The sequence below is a fragment of the Neurospora hispaniola genome (assembly GCF_033458365.1).
Source record: "Neurospora hispaniola strain FGSC 10403 chromosome Unknown B0T23scaffold_2, whole genome shotgun sequence".
NCBI classification, from domain to species: Eukaryota; Fungi; Ascomycota; class Sordariomycetes; order Sordariales; family Sordariaceae; genus Neurospora; species Neurospora hispaniola.
In genome coordinates, this window is record NW_026944407.1 from 3,301,802 (window position 1) to 3,320,797 (window position 18,996).

Below are 18,996 nucleotides of genomic sequence, written 5' to 3' on the forward strand. Positions count from 1 at the left end.
ACGGGCTCAAAGGGCGATTGAGCCTCATTACGAGCCTCGTTGGACTGTTTTCGACGTTGATATGTGTGTAGGTATCCATTGAGGTTCTCGTCTCTCTTTCTTTTTCCATGAGAATAAAGGACAAAAATTAGGGACATTACAGACCCAAACAAAACAAAAGCCACCTTTCTCCTCCTCACATGCTTTTGCTTTCCCCTCAGTCACCTCCCTCACCCCCCCAAACTCTGATTAATGATTGCATATCGCAGTGGGAACCACAATGTCCTCCACCCCCAAAACACGGGGCCCCTCCTTTTTCTGCCTTTGTTTTATACAACGTTTGACAGCACCCCATTTCTCCAAGGTTGTTCCCCTTTCAGCCCACGCCGCGACGGAGTCTGAGGAGCTCTCCCCACGCATATCTAGCATGCTCGTCCGCGCGGGGGACAGGCGAGCGCAGGCTGTCAAACCTGTCAATACGAGTCATATTCCTTGCTTTCCGCTGCTTGGAAGCCCTGTGGACGCTGCCTCTCCAGTATATCCGGGGGCATTGGCTGCAATCAACACGTTGAAGAGGGGAAATTCCACCGAGTCCACCCAGATTCCCCAGGCTTTACCCCAAGCGGTGGCCCGTCTCCGCAGTGATGCACGGGCAATCCATACTTGAATCCATTCCCATCTCCGCCCCCGTGAGCTCCAACGTCTCCAGCAACTCCAGCGGCTCCAGTATGGTTCCAGTCCCGTGGCGGGCCCGGGCGAGGGCGGAGCCCCAAAGACGGAGCCGGTTATTAGTCTCGGCGCTTTTTGTGTGAGATAACAATCTACACTCGTAAGCACGATGGGTAGGCTCGGCAAAGGAGGTGCGTGATAACAAAGTTACGTAGCCCTCGGGAGTTTGAAGTTCGCCATTCGGCTGATGGGAAGTTGGGATGCCCCTGGTCCGGGCGGTCATCGGTATCATGATATTATCTCATGGGTAACCGGCAAGATCATAATGTTTCACGAGAATCGGACATCGCAAGCTGAGAGACCAACGTCAAGCGAAACATGGTGATATTGTCTAGGCTATATCTCTGCTGAGGAGGCCACGGCTTACCGCTCTGCTGCATTTTCCGCCGCCCCCTTCGCCATGCCTTCACACACGCGCCAGGCCGTCACGATCCTTTGTCTCTCACTCTTATGCAGCTTCACATATTCTCCCTCTCCTTGCGCCAGGCGGCCCATGACAATCTGAGCCTTGCTATCCGCCTTGCCTAGCTTTTCCAGCTCTCGGTAGAAACCGAGAAAGATGAACCCAGGGGCTTCGAGAGCGCCGGTCGTTGGCTTCATCACCAGCTCGCCGAGGCCTTGACCGAACCCTTTGAGAAACCCGACCGTCCCCTCCTCGCGCGCGCCTGCGATGGGCCTGGTGAAAACACCAGAGAGACCGTCCCAGAGGTTCTGGCTCAGTTTCTAGTGATGTGGTGAGTGCCTTTCCTACCAAAATCGCTCGGACAAAAACGCGCAGCTTACTCGTCCAGCAGCAATTATCCCGCTTTGCCAGCCATTGATGTTTCCTGAGCTGTTGCCGTGGGGATGCCCATGGATTCGGGAAAAGTCACGGGCCAAGATCTCGGTGATGACAATGGGTGAAATCTGGCTTAGATGACCGAGAACGATATTCCTCTGGACCCCTGACACGGTATCAGGATTAAGGTCTGGCCGATGTTTCGAAAGTTGCCATCTTCGGGAATGATACCTAGGTAGGGAAGCTGGTTACTGGCGGCAAGGGAAACATATCCAAAAGGGAAACATACGGTTGCAGTTCTTCAATCTCCGAGGCTCCGCCCAGAACAACGGCCACTGCGCTGACGGGTGACAGAGGAACTGGAGTGTACTTGGTCCTTGCCATCAACGACGCAAGCTCCCCGCTGACAAGCGAACAGGGCTGACAGTCTTCGAGCAGCCGCCTATGTACGGAAACTGCTGTCTCCTCGAACGAGCCAAAGGAGTAAATATGACGCTCCCAGTCGTCAGGCTTCTCTCGCAGGGTGCGGGATCTAAAGTAAGTAGTGGGTATTTTCCACCGGTGTCGCATGCCGACTGCGGTTAGAAAGTCTATCGGGTCAAGCTCTAGGACCTCTGTTCTGAACTTGTTGATAGTCTCACCCGTTTCGCACCAAAGCATAATCTCCATGATACTGTATGTGAAGAGGTTGGCCAGGTTCCGTTTGGCTTCACAGATCTTGACACATACAAGAGGATGAGGAAAGCTGCAGGTTGGGCTCCAGGGCCATCTGTACAAGCCAACACATCAGTATCAACCCCATTAGTAGCCAAACTCATAACTTACCGAGAAAGAACATGAACAGGAACACCCAGCTTCTCTGCACAATGCAGATGCGCAAACTCCTTGTGGCAAGCTACAATCGCATCCGCAATGAACGGGCTCCCATCACTAAACGGCGCAACGCACGCCCTCCACGAATCCTCCAGCATCGCATACACCGACTCCCTCCACTTTTCTCTCTCGGCCGGCCCGCGAGATTTGATCCATTCCTGAGCATCAAAAGCATCATAGTCACCACATCCTCCTCCGTATTGTCCTCCGTGTTGTTTGCAGCGGCCGTCCAGGCTGAAGTACTCGAGCCTGCAACCCTCGACCTGCGCCTGGTAGTCCGGGTGCGTGGCTACCCTGATGCGATGGCCAAACTTGTCGCGCAGCCAGACAGCCACGGCGGTGAAGTGGCGCACATCGTCTGCAAAGCCTACGGCGAGCATGACGATGTTGAGTCTTGTGCCTCGGCCTGAGGAGAGAAAGGGTTGTGGTTGCGGTTGCAGTTGCAGTTGCGATTGCGTGGGTGTTGGCGTGGCTAACCGGGGAGGGGATGCGTTCGTAGGGGTAGACCTCCCGGAAATGGAGGACTCGGGGGTTCTGGTTCCTGGTAGGGGTACGGGTACGTTGAGGCGCCTGTCGGGCGAGGTTCCTTGCTGCCTGGTAATGTTGAGGCGGACCTTGCCATCGTTGCCGTACTAGAGCTTGAAGTCGAAGCCCATGCTGTCGAAGGCGAGGCGGGTGCGGGCGGCTTCGGCATCGATGCTCATGACTCTGGATTTACCCTCGGCTGCTTCACGAGCGAGGATGAGGGGGGATTTGGGGCGTTCTGGGAGACGATCCGGTCTGAGGAGTGACATTGTAGGCGTCCGAGTTTTTAGGTGATTGAGAATCCGTTTAGGTTGGGATAAGAGGAGGGGTGGTAAACATTCCGAGGTAGGTAACTCGACGACGATGATGGAGGACGATGGAATCGTCCACTAAAGTATCTGAGGTAGGTACAGTTCATTGCCGCTTCCCGCCCTCGTCTGTCATTCGAACTCCAGAGTCCGGCTGCCGGCTGCCGGCCGCACCTGCCGCACCTACCGCATCCGCCGTGCCTTCCCTATCACTCCTTCATCCGATATAACCCCCCACCCTAATGACCATATAAGGGACCTGGTTGGTTCCTCCTTCCAACAACAACCGCTTGGTTAGATGGCACAGTGGTCTACCGATTGAGTCTCGAAAACTCAAAACATAAAAAAAAACCTATTGCCTGTCCGGATCGGGAACGGTGTGCTAAGATACGAAAAGGGGTCTTCACATTCTAGTAGCCGGTCTACCTATATGGTATCTGGGAACGTTCCAGTCGACAGAACGAGACATTCATACGGTTCACCATTGCTCTGAACGAGCGGTTGTTGTTTTATCAACATGCCGCTCGATCTCAAACCTTCCCGTTACAGTCAACCATTACGACCAGACCCAGCTTTAACAAACACTTCTATGGATTCCCTCTCCCATCCTCTTCCCCTTCTCCTCCCCCCTTTCCTCCCCCTTTCTCTCCTCCCCCTCCCTCTCCTCCTTCTCTATTCTCTTATCGTCCTTCGTAATTGGCCTCCTCCGTCCCCCCTGATGCTGCTGCAACAAGCTCAAATCAACCTCATCGTTCTCCCTCAGCGTCTCCGTAACCCTCACCAAGTCCGTAACAAGCCTATCGATTAAATCAAACGAAAACGACTCGCGAATCACCACCCTCAAAATCTCCGTCTGGTCCTCGTTGGGCGGCAAAGCGTAGTTGGGAATGATCCACTGCCGGGCGCGCATCAAAAGGGACACGGTTTCTTGCTTTACGTGCGGGTACTCTTGCTGGAACTCGTCGGTGAAGCGGAACGAGACGACGGGGAGGCCGGGGGTGTAGTCGGCGGAGGTTTCTTCGCGGTTTTTGTCCGTTTCGGGGGTGTCCTTTGACGACAACGAAGAAGAAGAGGCATGGGTCTTGGACTCTTCACTTTCGGCCTTTTGGTCATCATTCTGGCTCTCGGAGCCGCTCTGATCGTTCTTCCTCTCATAACCGCTCGACCCAGACTTCACAGAACCTTCTTGCTTTTGCGGCGGCCGATGAATATCGCTAACGCAGGTATACCACCCTGTCGCCTCCAGCGCTTTGGACAACAAGCGCGCATTGGAGAGACAGTTCTCCACCACGGCGCGATACCCCTGAAACCCGAGGTGGATGAGATTGTAATACTGCACAATGACCTGCGCACCGGGGCGCGAGAAGTTAAGCGTGTAGCTGTACTCGGTTCCCCCCAAGTAGTGCAGCTCGAAAATCAAATGCTTGGGCAAAAAGGATTCGTCCCTCCACACGATCCACCCTACACCGGGCGTGACTAGGCCGTACTTGTGACCCGAGACGTTGATGGACTTGACGCGGGGAAGCTCAAAGTTCCATTTCTGTCCGCCTGTCTTGGCGTGGGTAAAGGGGGCGACGAACCCCCCGCTGGCGGCATCGACGTGGATGGGGATGTCGATGCCTGTTTGCGATTCAAAGTCATCGAGGATCTTGTGGATTTCTTCGACGGGCTCGTAGTGGCCTGTATAAGTGCTGCCGAGGATGACAAAGACGCCGATGGTGTTCTCATCCAGGTTCTCTTTTACCAAAGCTGGGTCCAGGCAGTAGTTGCTCTGGGCCGAGACGGGCAGGATACGGGCCTCGACGTCGAAGTAGCGGGCGAACTTTTCCAGAGCGACTTGCGCGTTGGCGCCCATGATGATGTTGGGCTTGTAGGCGTCTTTGCCCTCGGCCCGGCGCTTCTCCTGCCATCGACGCTTCATGGCTAAGCCGCCGAGGTGAACGGCTTCCGAGGAGCCGACGGTGGCGGTGCCAATGGCCTTTTCGCCCTTTTGGACACCCCAGAGATGGGCGAGGATGCTGACGCAGCGGTCGCTGAAGGAGATCATGGCGGGATATTCGTCATTGTCGGAGAGGTTCTTGCCTAGGTTCTCGACAAAGAGCTTCTGGGCGTCTTTCTCAATATAAGTGTTGACGAAGCTGGCCATGTTGAGATTTGGCCTGCCGTCTAGGTCCAGCTCGTCCCTGAGCATGGCGTAGACGGTGTCTCCTGGAGTGCCTTTCTCGGGGATCTTGTACTTGGGAATGTCTTCTTGGCTGGCGTAGGAGCTGTTGTAGGGTGTAAGGTGATTCTGCCTCTGGCTTCCACTGCCCTTTTCTTGGAGCTTGATGTCCTTGAGGTGATGGATGATCTCCTCGGGGTCAACCTGTAGAGTTTGTGCAAGTTAACAATTTGCAATGAATTTGAGTTGTTGAAGCTCAAACTTACGTGACGGCTTAGTGACATTATGGGTATGAGTGAAATGTGGGTCTAGGGAAGTGGTCAAGTTGGTGAACTATGTAGGCGTGTTTGGTAGTGAAAAGTCAATGCCGTGTTCCGAAAAGGGGAGAGGTGGCCAAGACCTCTAGAAGAGACCGATCGATGGACGCAATATGTTTTATAGTGATGTTTTCTTTATTTTTCCCGATATTCCTTGCCTATGAAAATCATGGCTACTATTTTGTAGGATCATATTGTTGTTGCGGGACAGTACAGCCTATGACGACATAACTTTTGGCTGGAGTCTGAGCATGCATTAGCAGTGCCAACTCCATCAACACACCTCGACTTACACAAAACTGGTACAATGGCTTTCAAATCTTGAAAGAGAGCAATAGCTTATCTAAATATTACTAATAGTAACCGATTTTGACGTTTATTACTTAACCAAGGTCCAATATCTTCAAGAGAGGCCGATACCCGGTAAGCCTGAATGCAAATGGATTTGCTACAGAAGCAGAAGATCAGCCACTTTGTCCACAACACTGGTTTTTCATGGTATCATCATTCATGCTAACTGCTTGGATATCTTAACGCGACCCATTTTCTTCCCTATATCAAGCATCTCAAAGGTATCCAACGACATGATATCCCCAACAACGCTTTCTTGAAATTGTTTTTACTACTGCTTCCTCATTTAGAGTTTAGCACCTTGAGCCCGTCTGGTCTCCCTATCCTTATCTCTCAACAAGCGCCTCAAGATCTTTCCACTTGGGCTCTTGGGAATCGCATCAATGAACTCGACACCTCCCTTGAGCCACTTGTAGTGGGCCTTGTGCTCCTGCACATGCTTGATAATCTCAGCCGCGATCTCCGCGTCAGGGCGGGACGACATGGAAGCGGGTGTCACAACAAAGGCCTTTGGCACTTCTCCGTCGCGATCGTCGTGCACAGCAATGACAGCGCAGTCATCTACGGCGGGGTGAGAGAGGAGATGGGCTTCTAGCTCGGCGGGCGCAACTTGGTGTCCCTGAAAGCATCATATGTCAGTACTTGGGCCCCACAATTTGGGAGTGCGGTGGAATTTACTGTACGTACCTTGACCTTGATCAGCTCCTTCAGACGGTCAACGACAGTGATATGTTCGTATCCCGCCGGCGACTTGGTCACGATAACCTCATCTCCCGTTCGCATCCACCTTCCATCTTCGTCAAAGACATAAGTTTCGCTGGTGGCACGCTCGTTGTTGAGATATCCAAGAGTAACGGATGGCGACTGGACGAGAAGTTCACCAGGCTTTCCGTACTCTGTAACCTCCCTTCCATCCTGGTCGATGATCTTGACCTTGGCTCCAGGGACCAGAGAGCCTGATGTGCCCTGCACAATATCATGCTCACTTGTTGCGCTAACGACAGTTGCCGTTTCCGTCAAGCCATAACCTTGGCCAACCTTCCATTTGGGGAGCAGTTTGCGCAACTCGTCCTGTGTCTCCTTTCCGAGAGGGGCGGCGCCCGTAAAGACATGGCGGACACTGCTCAAGTCGAATTTCTTGACAGTATCCCTGCTGCTCAACATACGAACAATGATGGGGGGTACCAGCGGGAGGTAGTTGATCTTGAATCTTTCAATGGCCTGAAGGAACTCGTTAAACTCAAACTTGGGTAGAACGATGACCTCGTCGCCGCGCCATGGGGCACAGTGAGCGACCACGACAAGGCCGTAGATATGGCTGAAGGGTAGCAATCCGAGCTCGACTTGTGTTTTGACACCCTTCTTCTTGCGACCGTAATCTTCGAATAAGCTGATTTGCATCGTGTTGGCAATCACGTTCCTGTGGGAAACCATGACGGCCTTGGGAAGACCAGAGGTGCCGCTCGAGAAGCAGAGGAATGCGACTTGGCGCGCGCCTTGACCCTTGGTCCATTGGAGCGGCTCGAGGTCGGGTACGGAGCGGCCGAGCTCAACGAGGTCGTCGACGGTCTTGTAGGGAAGCTTCTTGGAATGGTGAGGCAGCTCCATCAGGAAGATCCTGTCTTCAGGGATGCCCACGGCCTTGGCGGCCTGGAGGGCGGTCTCCAGGACGGGCAGACATGTGAACAGGCACTTTGCGCCAGAAGAGCGAAGTTGGTGCTCGAGTTCACTAGCGTTGTATGCGACGTTGGCAGGAGTTGCGATGCCAGACAAGCGATGGACCGAGTGAAGGACGGAAATGTAGTCGATGGTGTTGTAAGAAAAGACGCAGATGACCTTATCCCAGGCTAAGTCGGCGTTGGGCTCCCATCCCATTAGCTTGTGGAGGGCCTTTGCAAGGAGCTCTGTCCTCTCAAAGGCCTGCTTCACGGTATATGTCTTGCCGGTAAGACCGCATGTCCAAGGGTTCTTGCTCTTGTCGATGGGGCGACGGCCGTAGACTTCATTCTTCATAAACTCACCAATGGTGACTGAGTCGGGAGGGTCTGGTTGTCGTTAGTGGAGGCACGGCTAGAGCCGACAAGTAGCCGGTCATGGATGGCCGGGCTGGAACGTACCGAAGGGGAGCTTGGGCACCCAAGGCGGAGGATAGAAGACCATTCTGAAGTGTTGGTGAGTAGAGAGAGTATGGCGGAGGAAAGGGACTCGGACGGAAGTTCAGTCCTGCGGCTGTTTGTCAAGGGTGACCTGGGAGGGCGGACAGAGATGGAGACTGAATGAGGGACGGGAGATTGGTAAAAGAAAAGAGATGGAAAGGGCACAGGAGGGGAAAAAGGAATCCATCAAGTTGCGCGCCTTTTCCGCGCCCATTTCCCATTCAGTCGCCCTCCACCTCCATCTCCATCAGTCCCGTCACCACCGAGTTGTTTCCGCCATCTGTCCGAGTCTTGGCCGCGGTTGGAGGTCCCGGCCATGATCCACGGCTGCTACATGATGCAGTGAGGGAGACCACAATTCCGCACTGAACTTTCCGCTTCTACCGTTAACGTATCCCCACTTCCCCACATCAGCAGGTTCGTAGGCAACGGTTTCCCCCAAATCGGGCCTCGGCTATCAGAGTTTCGATCTGGGGAAAGCTGACCCACTCTTCTTCCTATTTCGTCCATGTACATTACCTAGGTATACCGCGGTACACCATTTCCGGTATCAACAACACTACTACTTGAGCCGATTTGCAATCTCACGATGCCCTCACTACCTATATTCGTCTTTGTAGTCTTTGCCATGTCTCTTTTCATTGACTGGAAAAGAGTAAGCGGAGGGACCGAGAGACGGCCGAAACCGTCACCGCATCGCCGACCACCCCACACGGCATCCATTTTGCGGAACTGTGTTAGGCAAATGACCCACACAGTTCGTCGTTGTGCGAGTTGCAAGTGCAGCCGTTCATCTCAACATTCCGCTGTATCAAGCGGAATACCGGAATTGATGCAACACAACTCCACTGGTCGCACCAGGCGCCGACACGTCGATATGAAATCCTGTACAAAGCCTCCGTGTTGTTGGAGCGTTAAATTTCCTCTCGAGATGTCGGGCCACCATCGGGGCACCAACTGTCATGATTGACGGCCGCCTCAACAAATGTTATGTTTTTGTCTATGGAACTTCTGTTATGTGCCAAGATCGTGACCACGCGTGAATAATGGATTCGAGCGCCATCTTCGGTCAAGCACGCTTCAACTTGTAAGCTTATATTTGATTTCGGAGTTGATAACCGCAGGCCGCACTTAGACGTCTCCTACATGCTTCTGTTTGGTTGGCAACATGGTCTCGGGGAAAGCACCGCTGTTGGCACGTTCGGTTGAGGACGACGAATTACGTGATAGTCGTCACCAGAACTGAAATCCCGGTACGTACTTCTTATATGTCAAGCTGGACTCATCAACCACTATGTCGTATGCGCGAAGCAAAGCTCCATGGTTTACATGCGTAATTGTAAGTACTGATGATGACGAACAAGTGCATCGGTGAGAGCGAGCTACTATGCATCTGTCAGGGCAACTTACGCTGGTACCCTTTTGACTTGCCCTCCAGACCATTTCAGCAGTGTGTTCTTTCCTTGCAATAATCATTCTTCTACCGTGACCCATCGCATTGGGAAGGAGTGAACACGCAGCGATGTTTCCCTGACTTCTTCTCTTCCCTTAGGTTTCAGACGATCAGAAGCAACTAATCTCCAGAAAAATCACATTACAAAAGAGAGGAAATCAACTCAGGCCCTTGAAAAAGAAAAAAAAGAAAGAAAGAAAGAAAGAAAGCTCCCTGCCACACTGGTCAGAATATGAAGAGCAAAAACAGGCCAACAGTCTAGCAATACCGAATTCTCATCTTCACATCTTTCCCAATAGAGCAACTGTATCAGGACAGCAAAATGGCGACCAAATTCACACCGATCAACCAGCGCAAGAAGGCTGCAGATATCCGCCATGTTCCTTCCGGATTACCAGATGTGTCGCCAGGCTCGCCGCCTATGTCACCGCTTAGTCCGCCGCCGTCGTGGTTTAACGACGAGGACATGGAATGTCCTCACACTCCAATCAGGACGCAATCGGCTTCTCTGCTAGCGCCCTCTACCAGCTCACCCCTACGATCGAAGAGTAACCACACCGAACGTTCCTCACCCTCGCCATTGTTAGTGGGGCAAGGATTGGCACCTTCAACGCTCCTGTTCCCACATCTTCCAGCCCCCGCTCTTCAAAAGAATGCCCGACCAACCGCTCGCAAGCGTGACTCTGAGGAACTCGGAACAGAAGAAGTAGAGCATGGTCCAAAGGCTGCTCGCCGTAAAAGTCAAAAGACATCCACACAAGACGAAGAAACCGCATTGTTGACTCCAGTCAGCAACATGAGCGAAAGCCCGCAACCCTCCGGCTTGTCAAATACCGGCAGTGCTATCCGAGCGACGAGATAGCTTATGTGAAGCACTGTCCTATTTCAAGGCTTCCAAAGGTAGCCTTCATTTCCGCAACGGCCTTGCTCGTGGCTCTCTAGTCGATCTAAGATGCAGTGTCAGGGACGTCCCTGGAGGTCAATTTACTATCTCATGACTGTGAGTCTGCAAGATAACGTGCATCCATCAATTTCGTATCACTACCCGATTCTTTCAAAAGCTGCGAAGGCAGTGAGAGGGATACTGTCACAAACATGAGATATTCGACGCAAAAAAAAGAACAGCTCAGAAAAAAAGGAAAAAGAATGGAACAATGGTCACGCAGAATCCCCATTACCCGCACAGCCACATTCTCGGTAGTTTACCATTTGCCGATTATCGTACCGTAGTTGCGTCGCATCGCCGTTGTCTTGGTGTATACATGTTCCTTAGTCCAGAGGGGAAAGGCGAGGGGAGGGAGGGGAGGAGGAGAAAGGAGAGGGGCTATTGACAGTCCGACCGGCGGAATCGGGCACCCCCGTCTGAAAGTGCCGTTGTGGAGAATCGAACTGGTAGGCTTGACCTGTGATTTTGGCCAATTAAATGTTTCATCAAATTGCTTAGCTCACTATCTGTCCCGATCGGGGGTGTTGAATGATAGGAGGGAAGGGCAAATTATGTTTTCGACCCGGCGTCAATGGTAGGCGGCCGGGCAACTTCCAGGGCCGTGGTCTATGAGATGAAGTTACTAACTGCCCCCCTCAACGCGGGAATCAGGGTCGATGATGTTGTCATCTTTGAACATTCGCAAGGCTTATATATCTCCGACCCTGATTGTAGTCATTGCCGCCGCTAAGAGGTCGGTTGACAATGGGATACCGGAAGCTATGGGTAATTTGGATAATGAAAATGTACCTATGTTGCTTTCCATCAATACCCTCAATAGACTGTCTTCATCATCAACACTGTCGTTCGCAACTCTAAATCCCTTAATACTGTGAACTGGAACTGAAGGTGTGAACCGCGATAATTGACCAGGACTATAAAGATAGTGATGTCATTACAGCTTATCGGAGATTATGGCCCACCGGAACGGCTGACCCCACCCTTACACCGTGCACCGCTCCGGTGGGCGGTGGGGGACCGGCGCAGGGGAAGTGGAGTGGATTCGCGCGCTTACAAACGTCCAGTGCGGGACGGGGCGGGGGAACCGGCCGGGTTGAGGTGACTTGCGCCAAAGGCTTGGCGAAAATGTTCCATTCTTTGCGATCGGCCTGCGTCTTGTTCGGGAGCTCCAATTTAATCTTTCCGACGATCGTCTTCCGTCCAGCAGCATCCACCGCCGACGACGACGACAGCAGCCTCGGCCACGGCAACAATCACCGCTCAACAACCCTTGTCCGATTCCTAGACGAGTGGCTAGGCCTTGCCTTCCTCGACCCGAAGCTTTACTCACCCACTTCCTGCCGCAAGTACCTCGAATTAAGCAGACCGAAACGCCCAAAACACCATGACGCCCGCCGCCGCCGCCGCGATGCGGATACGTCTGGCCGCTCCTCTCCTCCGCCAGCGCGCCGCCATTCTCCCCTCCTCCCGAAGTCTCCTAGCCTACCGCAATAGCGCCCGCGCAATCCACTCCAGCCCACCCGAGCAAGCCAAGGTTGTACCCGTCTACGGAACCGGCCCCCCTCCCGAGCCACCCAAGCCCGCCGCCGAGTTCGCCTCCAGCACCTCATCTTCCACCCATCCCTCCCACAACAGCGGCGCCATTCCCGAAATCAAAGAAGGCACCGCCGCCGACCCTTGGTCCCGCATCTCCCGCCGCAAGCGGCAAGCCGCCATGCTGCGCGCCGCCACCTTGCCCCCAACGGCCGGCTCCTCCTCCGCGCCGGGCGGCATCGGCCTCAAGCGGCGTTTCTGGAAATCCGTCCACGTCGCGACCAAGAACGACATGAACGAAATCCACCTCGACTCGCGCCCGCTCCGCCGCCCCGACACCAAATCCATCATCCGCCTGCCTTTAACCAAGCCCTCGCTCGCTTCGGCGCTCGCCATCGAATGGGACCAGCTCGTGTCTGCGCAACAAGCGACCAAGCAACATCTCATCCCCCTCACCTCTCTCGTCTGCAGAGCACTCGACATCGCCGACCAAGACAGCCTGGGAAAGACGGACATCCGCAACGCCATCGCAACCGTCTTGCTCCGCTACCTCGACACCGACTCCCTCCTCTGCTGGGCGCCCGCGCCCGAGCACCCCGAGGACGGGCGGAACGAAGCCGGGTATACCCTTAGGGAAGTACAAGAGGAAGCGTACAGCTCCGTCGTCTCTTTTCTGACGACGCGCGTCTGGCCGGGCGTGACCATCGTGCCCGTCCTCGACGAAACGAGCATCATGCCCCGCCAGCAGGAACCGGGCACGCGCGAGGTGGTGCAGGGGTGGATGTTGGGCTTGTCCGCGTGGGAGCTGGCGGCACTGGAGAGGGCGACGCTGGCGGGCAAGAGCTTGTTGGTCGCTGCGAGGTTGGTGGTGGAGTGGAGTGGGGATGGGGGCAATGCGGTTGTTCAGACTCCTCCGGCTGCTGAAGAGGAGGAGGAGATGAACACCACCCACCAAGACAACAAAAAGAGGTGGGGGGTTGAGGAAGCGGCCAAGGCGGTCAGTTTGGAGGTGGACTGGCAGACGACGCAGTGGGGTGAGGTGGAAGACACGCACGATGTTGAAAAGGTCGATTTGAGGAGGCAGTTGGGCAGCGCGGTGTTGCTGTGCGCGGGCCAGGGGGCGACGGATGTGAGTGCCAACAAGGCAAAGCTATAGTACAGTTTTGGTTGTGAGGTCGTGGTGGGTTTGTATGGTTAGGTATGGATACGGTGCGGGGAGGAAGGTTGTATGTTATGGTTTCTGAACTGTATTGTATTATAAGGGTATTGTTTGTTGAGCTGTACATGGTATCCAGGTATATATAAAAGTATGGAGCATTGAAAAGCTGGTCTATATCGTTTCTTTGTGTCAGATTCGGTGATAGTTATGCGCCTGGCGATCATGAACGAACTTCTGAACCTTCCAGAGTTCATGATATCTACTAAGGAATACGCAAGTCTTTGGCACTACATCTAGTGATGTAAACAGTTCCCCAGGGAGAAGAAGTAGATAGACGGTTCAGTCCCTTCCATATTCATATCTCTTTTGTTTTGTCTTACATTTATCTCTCTCCCCCCACGCAATGAAAAGAAAATGTAGGTAGCTCGGCAATGTACATAAAGTTACTTCTAGCTGATAGCTCAGCACAACAAAAAAGAGAAAAAAACCGGAGCTCAAGCCAATGAGCCAAGTGAAACCACCAAGTCAGTCAGTAAAGAGATAAGGTAACATGGTGATGACAAAAGAACATGAAAAGGTGAGTAGCAGTATACCAATATATCCGCCCCCGCGCGCGCCCCTTTCTCTAAGAACAAAAGAACAAGAACAAGAACAAGAACAACTGAAGACACATAAAAAGATTCCTTTTTTGACAACGCTAGTAACTTATCCCACTAACGATATACTCCCCTTCCGTAACCTCCTTCCTCCTCCCCCAACCTCACCATCTTCCCTTCATGCCGCTTCTGCTCCAGCTCCAAAAGTTCAAACCCCATTAATCAACTTTAAATAGAGAAGTCAAAAAAAAAAAAAAAAAAAAAAAAAAAAAAAAAAAAAAAAAAAAAAAAAAAAAAAAAAAAAAAAAAAAAAAAGGAATAACAGAGTCAATAAATAAGTCTCAAAAGACAAAGAAAACGAAAAACAAAAAATGACACCAGACCCCGTTAAAAGATGTATGTTTTTTGTTTTTCCTTTCCCTTCCCAGATTCAACACCACCCATCAGCTTCCCTCCCTCCTATTTCCTCTTAATCGTTTTAGTAAGGAGGTTTCCCCCCAGCCCCCAGACTCTTGATATCGCTAATCGAAGCACTATCAATTCCCTTCAACAAAGCCGCCAGGTCCATAGCCGGAGGCTTCTCTCCCAGCCAGGACGAGGACATTGGTCCCGCGCGAGAGCCCGCTCGGCTCTTGATGCTTCTCTTGGAGGAAGTTGATGGCCTCGGATGGGTGTGCGCAGTAGTAGCCTGGGGTTGAGTGCGGGAAGTAGTTCGCGAGATGGGGACGCCGAGGTTACCCGCGGCGCCGTTGGATCCTTCTTGACCACCAGCACCGTTGACGACGCTCTCCTCTCCCGGAACCAGCGGCCCTCCGAACTTCAGCTGCTGAGTCCGATCCTGGGATGTGCGGCGTGGCGGGCTGGAAGCGGCCTGACTGGTATTACCGGGTGAGCCCTGCCTGCTGCCAGCGGCGGCTGGGTTGAACGACAGCTCGCTAGGCGCCATGTCATAGCTGACGAGGCTATCGTCGCTATCATCAGAATGCTGGAATCCGATGCCGTGCGAGGTCGGCGGGGGTTGGAGGTGGCCTGACAGAACAGCCTTGAGCTGCTCCACGGACGTGACTGGCTGTTGGGCCTTGGCCCTGTAGGTAGAGAGGGCGGGTGAGCCGCCGCCGTTGCTGCGGATGCTGGTCTTGCGCGTCCTGCCCGCTTGGACGCCGTTGGCGCCTGTTGGGGAAGACGAAGGGCGGAGGTTGGAGTTGCTGCCGTTTGGTGAGGTCACGCCGTTTACACCGAGGCGGTTGTTGTTGTTGTTGACAGTGTTGCGGTGAGTACCGTTTGTGCCGGATCGCGAGCCGTTGAGCGAGGCGGTCTTGCTGCTGCCGGCTTGCGTGTTGGCGAGCACTGCTTCGCGTGTCCAGTCGCCGAGCATCAACTCGCGAAATTGTGCTGGGACTTCCCGCTGAGTCTCATCCTTGGGGGTCGAGCTCAACGTCGACCCGAGCATCGGGTGGGTGAAGTTCCGACCGGGACTAGTGGTCGGGCTTGTAGGAGGGGAGGTTGCCAGTTCCTGATAGCCTGTGCAGATGCAGTCTACCAGGGATGCGCGCTCATCGAACGGCAAAAGCGCCTCGGACTCGAGATCCCGCATGTTCATCTGTGGTGGGGGGCGTGCCTGACCCGGTGTGCCTACGAGATCAACGGCAGGAGCGGGAATGTTGATACCCTCAACCCAAAAGTTCTTGCTGCGACGCCTGATAATCTCGCCGTGGATAGCGCTCCCGGGAGCGGTTCCTTCGCAGTCAAACTTCTCGGTCAAAGTCCAGAGGTAGCCATGTACCAAGCTGCCAATGCGGACCTTTCCAAGGGGCGTTTCAACGTCTTGGATATCCTCTTGGAGTCTGAAGATCATGGGAATACCAAACTTGGCAGCATTGACACCAAGCTGACTCACGAGCTTGGCCAAGAGTACGTGGAGCAGCACCAGATCATTCTCGTAGTCAACAAACTGCAAAGCATGGTCGTAGATAGCAAGGTGGAGGAGCTGCAAGAAATGCGAGCGTGGTACATTTGCCGACTTGTCCACCCGGGCAGATGCGCTTGAGACGACCCGGCGAGCAAGATTGTTTTCCTGCGCAGCCCGGTTCTTTAGCGTTGTCCTGGCAGACTCGTCCCTCGCTAGGGAATCTGCTGGTGTGGTCTCCCGATCTAACCAAGTCACAACAGCATCTACATATGCCTTGCGTACAAGGCCATCGGGATCCCGCAGAAGCCATTGGGTACCATCCCAGGTCTGGATGGGAACACGATTCCTGGAGAGGTTGATGTGACCGCCGCTCATCTTTGTGCGGGGATTGGCAACCCAAAGAATCGCCTTGATCGCTTTAAGCGCCGCAATCTTGGCGACAGTAAGAGCGAAAAGAGATTCGAGGGGTTGGTCCTCAGCGGCTCCGTTCTCCGACCTCTCTCCGTTTGGCGAGGAGTTCGGGGGGCTGGTCGGCCTGGATGGCCGTAGCTTAAGGAGAATCGTCTGGATCATGTCCGAGATCTGGTCGGCGTAGTAAACGTGAGTGGCCAAGTCGCCAATACACTGTTGCAGCCTGAATAACAACTCTCTGCGCTGTCCCATAGCCCCTTCATCGGCGCCGATCATCTCGTCCTCGACCCTCATACTATCCGGGTCCCCTGGCATCTGAACAAGCCTCTGCATGTGGCCAAGGAGGTTGAGAAGGACGTCCATGACGCTCAAGCCGATCAGGTTGATATCCGAGCGCAAGAGAGCGCTAATCATAGCCGCCTGGATGTTGTGGTGTCGCAGGTTTTCGTCGGTCAGGGGTCGTTGCGCAAGCACCTCAATGGCTGTGAGGAGAATGGTGAATCTGTCCGCGACCGGCGCCCACCGAGCCGCCATCAAAAACACCTTGATCGCCCACCCATTGTCCTTTCCGTGAGCATCCCTCTTGACGACTTGTTCGTTCTGGTCCACTCGCTCCTCGATGAACCTGAGTAGGGCAATGGTAGGGTTGTGCGTCTGAGATCGGCTGGGCGCAACAAAGACCTGTCGCAAGCACTGCATGGCCAAGACGCCGATATCTTCCTCGGCAAGCTTGTCGACATCCACCGCGGTTCCCAGGAAAGCAATGGGGTTGGGGCCAGGCTCACCGCCGGTCGTCTCGGATGCCTGGGCCGTGGCATTGCTCGTCCTCCTCCGCAACAGCGGCGCATCCTCGACATTGTTTTCCCCTTGGACTCTCTGCAGCAAGACGTCGAGGAAGTCTTCGTTTTCCGTCCACAGGTTTTCCAGAATCATGGGGACAAGGATATCGTACTGGCGGGCAACCATGGAAGATAGGGCATCGGAAGAGGCGACACTCCTAATGGCCTCCAAACCGGCATTCCTCCACCGCAGAGCGATAGGCTTACTATGCTGTGCCTTTCCAGGCGCAGGACGTGTCGAGGCAAGAGAGGCGTACTGCTGGACAACAGAGACGTATTGACGGAAATAGGCTTGATCGGCGGCGAGCGAGGTAGGGTCATGGTTCTCGCAAAAGGCCTGGAAGGTCGGGATCGAAGACTCGACCATGGTGATGTCGCTCGATTTGAGGACCTGCTCGAGGATGCTGAGGACACATGATGCGAACAGGGGGAGGTCCTTGGGAGACTTTTCGATCAGGGCAGCGAGGATCTGAAGGGTAACCTGGACGTTACTGTTTGGTGTATGCATGCACTCGTTAGTATCCTTCCAGAGATGCTGTGCGACGAGGGGTTGTGGTGTGTTGCTTATGGCATCAGGCTCAAGCAGATATACTTACCCTATCCTCTGGTGGTAGACATCACTGGCAGTCTTCTTCTCGAGAAAGCTGCCAACTTTCTGGATTTTTGCGCGGCGCGACTGGCAGTAGAACAGGAGGTAGCTCAGCTCGCTCGAATTAGGCTTCACATCGACGGCGCCCTTAATGGTCCGAGGATAGCACTTGAGGACCAAGACCTGGTGCTTGGGCCGGCATTTCTGCTGAAGGGCGTTCATTTTTGGATTATTGTTTGTTTCTGTTTTCGATTAAGGGGTGTCGGGTCGAAGAGATTGTCGGTTGACGGGATGTTCGGCAGATTCAGTTAAGTTCGCTCTCTCACAAAGGGCGACGTGATGCCTGGGTCGTCGGGTGGTCGTTGTCGTTTGTGTCATGCAACATGGAGAAACCTGGACTTCGTTGTGATGGATCGCTGATGACGACGGGTCGGAGACGGAGGGAGAGCTGAGGGCAGACAGAGAAAGGGTGAGATAGGGCAACGGTGTCGTTCGGAGTTTTTTTTTGGTTTTGCTAAGCCTTGGTAGAGTCAGGTCTGACGGGGGGCGTGGAGATTAAAATGAAGGTGACCTTTGTTTGGGTCGGCGTAATCGCAGGTAATCTTGTTGTAGCGGATCCGGGGCCTGGAGTCACCTAGCGCGATCCAGATTAGGGATCCCTGCTAGAGCACGGCATGCAAGACCGATACCTAAATCACGTTGCGCAGGCTATGCGGAAAGCGAAGATTGACCACTAACCTCAGAAGTTAGGTTGTCTCGTCGAGAAGACGTGGAGAAGAAAAGATGCTGGAGGTTTTGGGCGGCGGCCTTGCGTGATGACTTTTTATGCACTTCCTTGTCTCTCCTCCTTTCAAGTTCCGAGTCGAGGGCTGAATTGCGGTTAAACATGCTGCTGGCCTGCTATTGGCTGCTCTCGAGGCGCATGTCAATCCACGCTGATCATGTAATTGTACATCATAGTTCATGCTCCTTTTCTTCCCATTGCGTAATGTTCAACCGACCGCTTGGGACTTGTGCGTTTTGGTATCGAAACCCATCAAAACGGAAGAGCCCAAATCTGAAACTGAACAAATTAGTTTGAAGCAAAGTACGAACAGTTTCAGGTAGAGGTACTAAGCCATATGGTGCTTGGCCGTCCAGTTGTACCAGGCTGTTCCTGTTTTATTAATGCTTGTCCTTCAGCTGTTCCCACCAAGGAATCCATCTCCATTTCCAGCGCCAACTGCCCGAATGGACGGAACCAACATTTCCTTCCTTAGGTTGCCCTTTCCCAAGCAATGCCCAACTCACCGTCAAAGTGGAAAAACAAAGGGTTTCACTGCTCAACGTTCCCATCTATCCACCCATCCACCGCTCTCTCTGGGCCGCTCTCTCTTAAAAGCCC

General features: G+C 53.7%; 7 protein-coding genes across 7 annotated transcripts; 2 read left to right on the plus strand and 5 right to left on the minus strand.

Moving 5' to 3' along the window:
• Positions 1 to 592: 592 nt before the first annotated feature.
• B0T23DRAFT_402651 (uncharacterized protein) lies at positions 593 to 1,870 on the minus strand (the record flags this gene model as incomplete). The annotated part of the gene is made up of 3 exons (XM_062838694.1): positions 593 to 779; positions 1,076 to 1,423; positions 1,776 to 1,870. 3 exons carry the CDS (start codon positions 1,868 to 1,870, stop codon positions 593 to 595), a joined length of 630 nt encoding a protein of 209 aa, XP_062695800.1.
• A 437-nt stretch (positions 1,871 to 2,307) lies between these two features.
• Positions 2,308 to 2,739, minus strand: B0T23DRAFT_309769 (uncharacterized protein; the record flags this gene model as incomplete). Its single annotated transcript, XM_062834544.1, has 1 exon — positions 2,308 to 2,739. The coding sequence occupies one exon, from the start codon at positions 2,737 to 2,739 to the stop codon at positions 2,308 to 2,310; it is 432 nt and encodes a 143-aa protein (XP_062695801.1).
• Positions 2,740 to 3,441: 702 nt separating this feature from the next.
• On the minus strand, positions 3,442 to 5,862 carry B0T23DRAFT_374531 (glutamate decarboxylase). The gene is made up of 2 exons (XM_062836852.1): positions 5,620 to 5,862; positions 3,442 to 5,557 (listed from the first exon to the last, which is right to left on the minus strand). Exons 1-2 carry the CDS (start codon positions 5,635 to 5,637, stop codon positions 3,767 to 3,769), a joined length of 1,809 nt encoding a protein of 602 aa, XP_062695802.1. The 5' UTR covers positions 5,638 to 5,862; the 3' UTR covers positions 3,442 to 3,766.
• Positions 5,863 to 6,025: 163 nt separating this feature from the next.
• On the minus strand, positions 6,026 to 8,568 carry B0T23DRAFT_86318 (uncharacterized protein). The gene is made up of 3 exons (XM_062841905.1): positions 8,139 to 8,568; positions 6,709 to 8,066; positions 6,026 to 6,640 (listed from the first exon to the last, which is right to left on the minus strand). The coding sequence occupies exons 1-3, from the start codon at positions 8,179 to 8,181 to the stop codon at positions 6,308 to 6,310; spliced, it is 1,734 nt and encodes a 577-aa protein (XP_062695803.1). The 5' UTR covers positions 8,182 to 8,568; the 3' UTR covers positions 6,026 to 6,307.
• A 1,205-nt stretch (positions 8,569 to 9,773) lies between these two features.
• B0T23DRAFT_374533 (uncharacterized protein) lies at positions 9,774 to 10,911 on the plus strand. The gene has a single exon (XM_062836853.1). It carries the CDS (start codon positions 9,953 to 9,955, stop codon positions 10,490 to 10,492), a length of 540 nt encoding a protein of 179 aa, XP_062695804.1. The 5' UTR covers positions 9,774 to 9,952; the 3' UTR covers positions 10,493 to 10,911.
• A 757-nt stretch (positions 10,912 to 11,668) lies between these two features.
• On the plus strand, positions 11,669 to 13,447 carry B0T23DRAFT_374534 (uncharacterized protein). Its single transcript, XM_062836854.1, has one exon. The coding sequence runs from the start codon at positions 11,961 to 11,963 to the stop codon at positions 13,263 to 13,265; it is 1,305 nt and encodes a 434-aa protein (XP_062695805.1). The 5' UTR covers positions 11,669 to 11,960; the 3' UTR covers positions 13,266 to 13,447.
• Positions 13,448 to 14,246: 799 nt separating this feature from the next.
• B0T23DRAFT_333502 (uncharacterized protein) lies at positions 14,247 to 17,834 on the minus strand (the record flags this gene model as incomplete). The annotated part of the gene is made up of 2 exons (XM_062835764.1): positions 14,247 to 17,514; positions 17,620 to 17,834. The coding sequence occupies 2 exons, from the start codon at positions 17,832 to 17,834 to the stop codon at positions 14,343 to 14,345; spliced, it is 3,387 nt and encodes a 1,128-aa protein (XP_062695806.1). The 3' UTR covers positions 14,247 to 14,342.
• Positions 17,835 to 18,996: the final 1,162 nt, after the last annotated feature.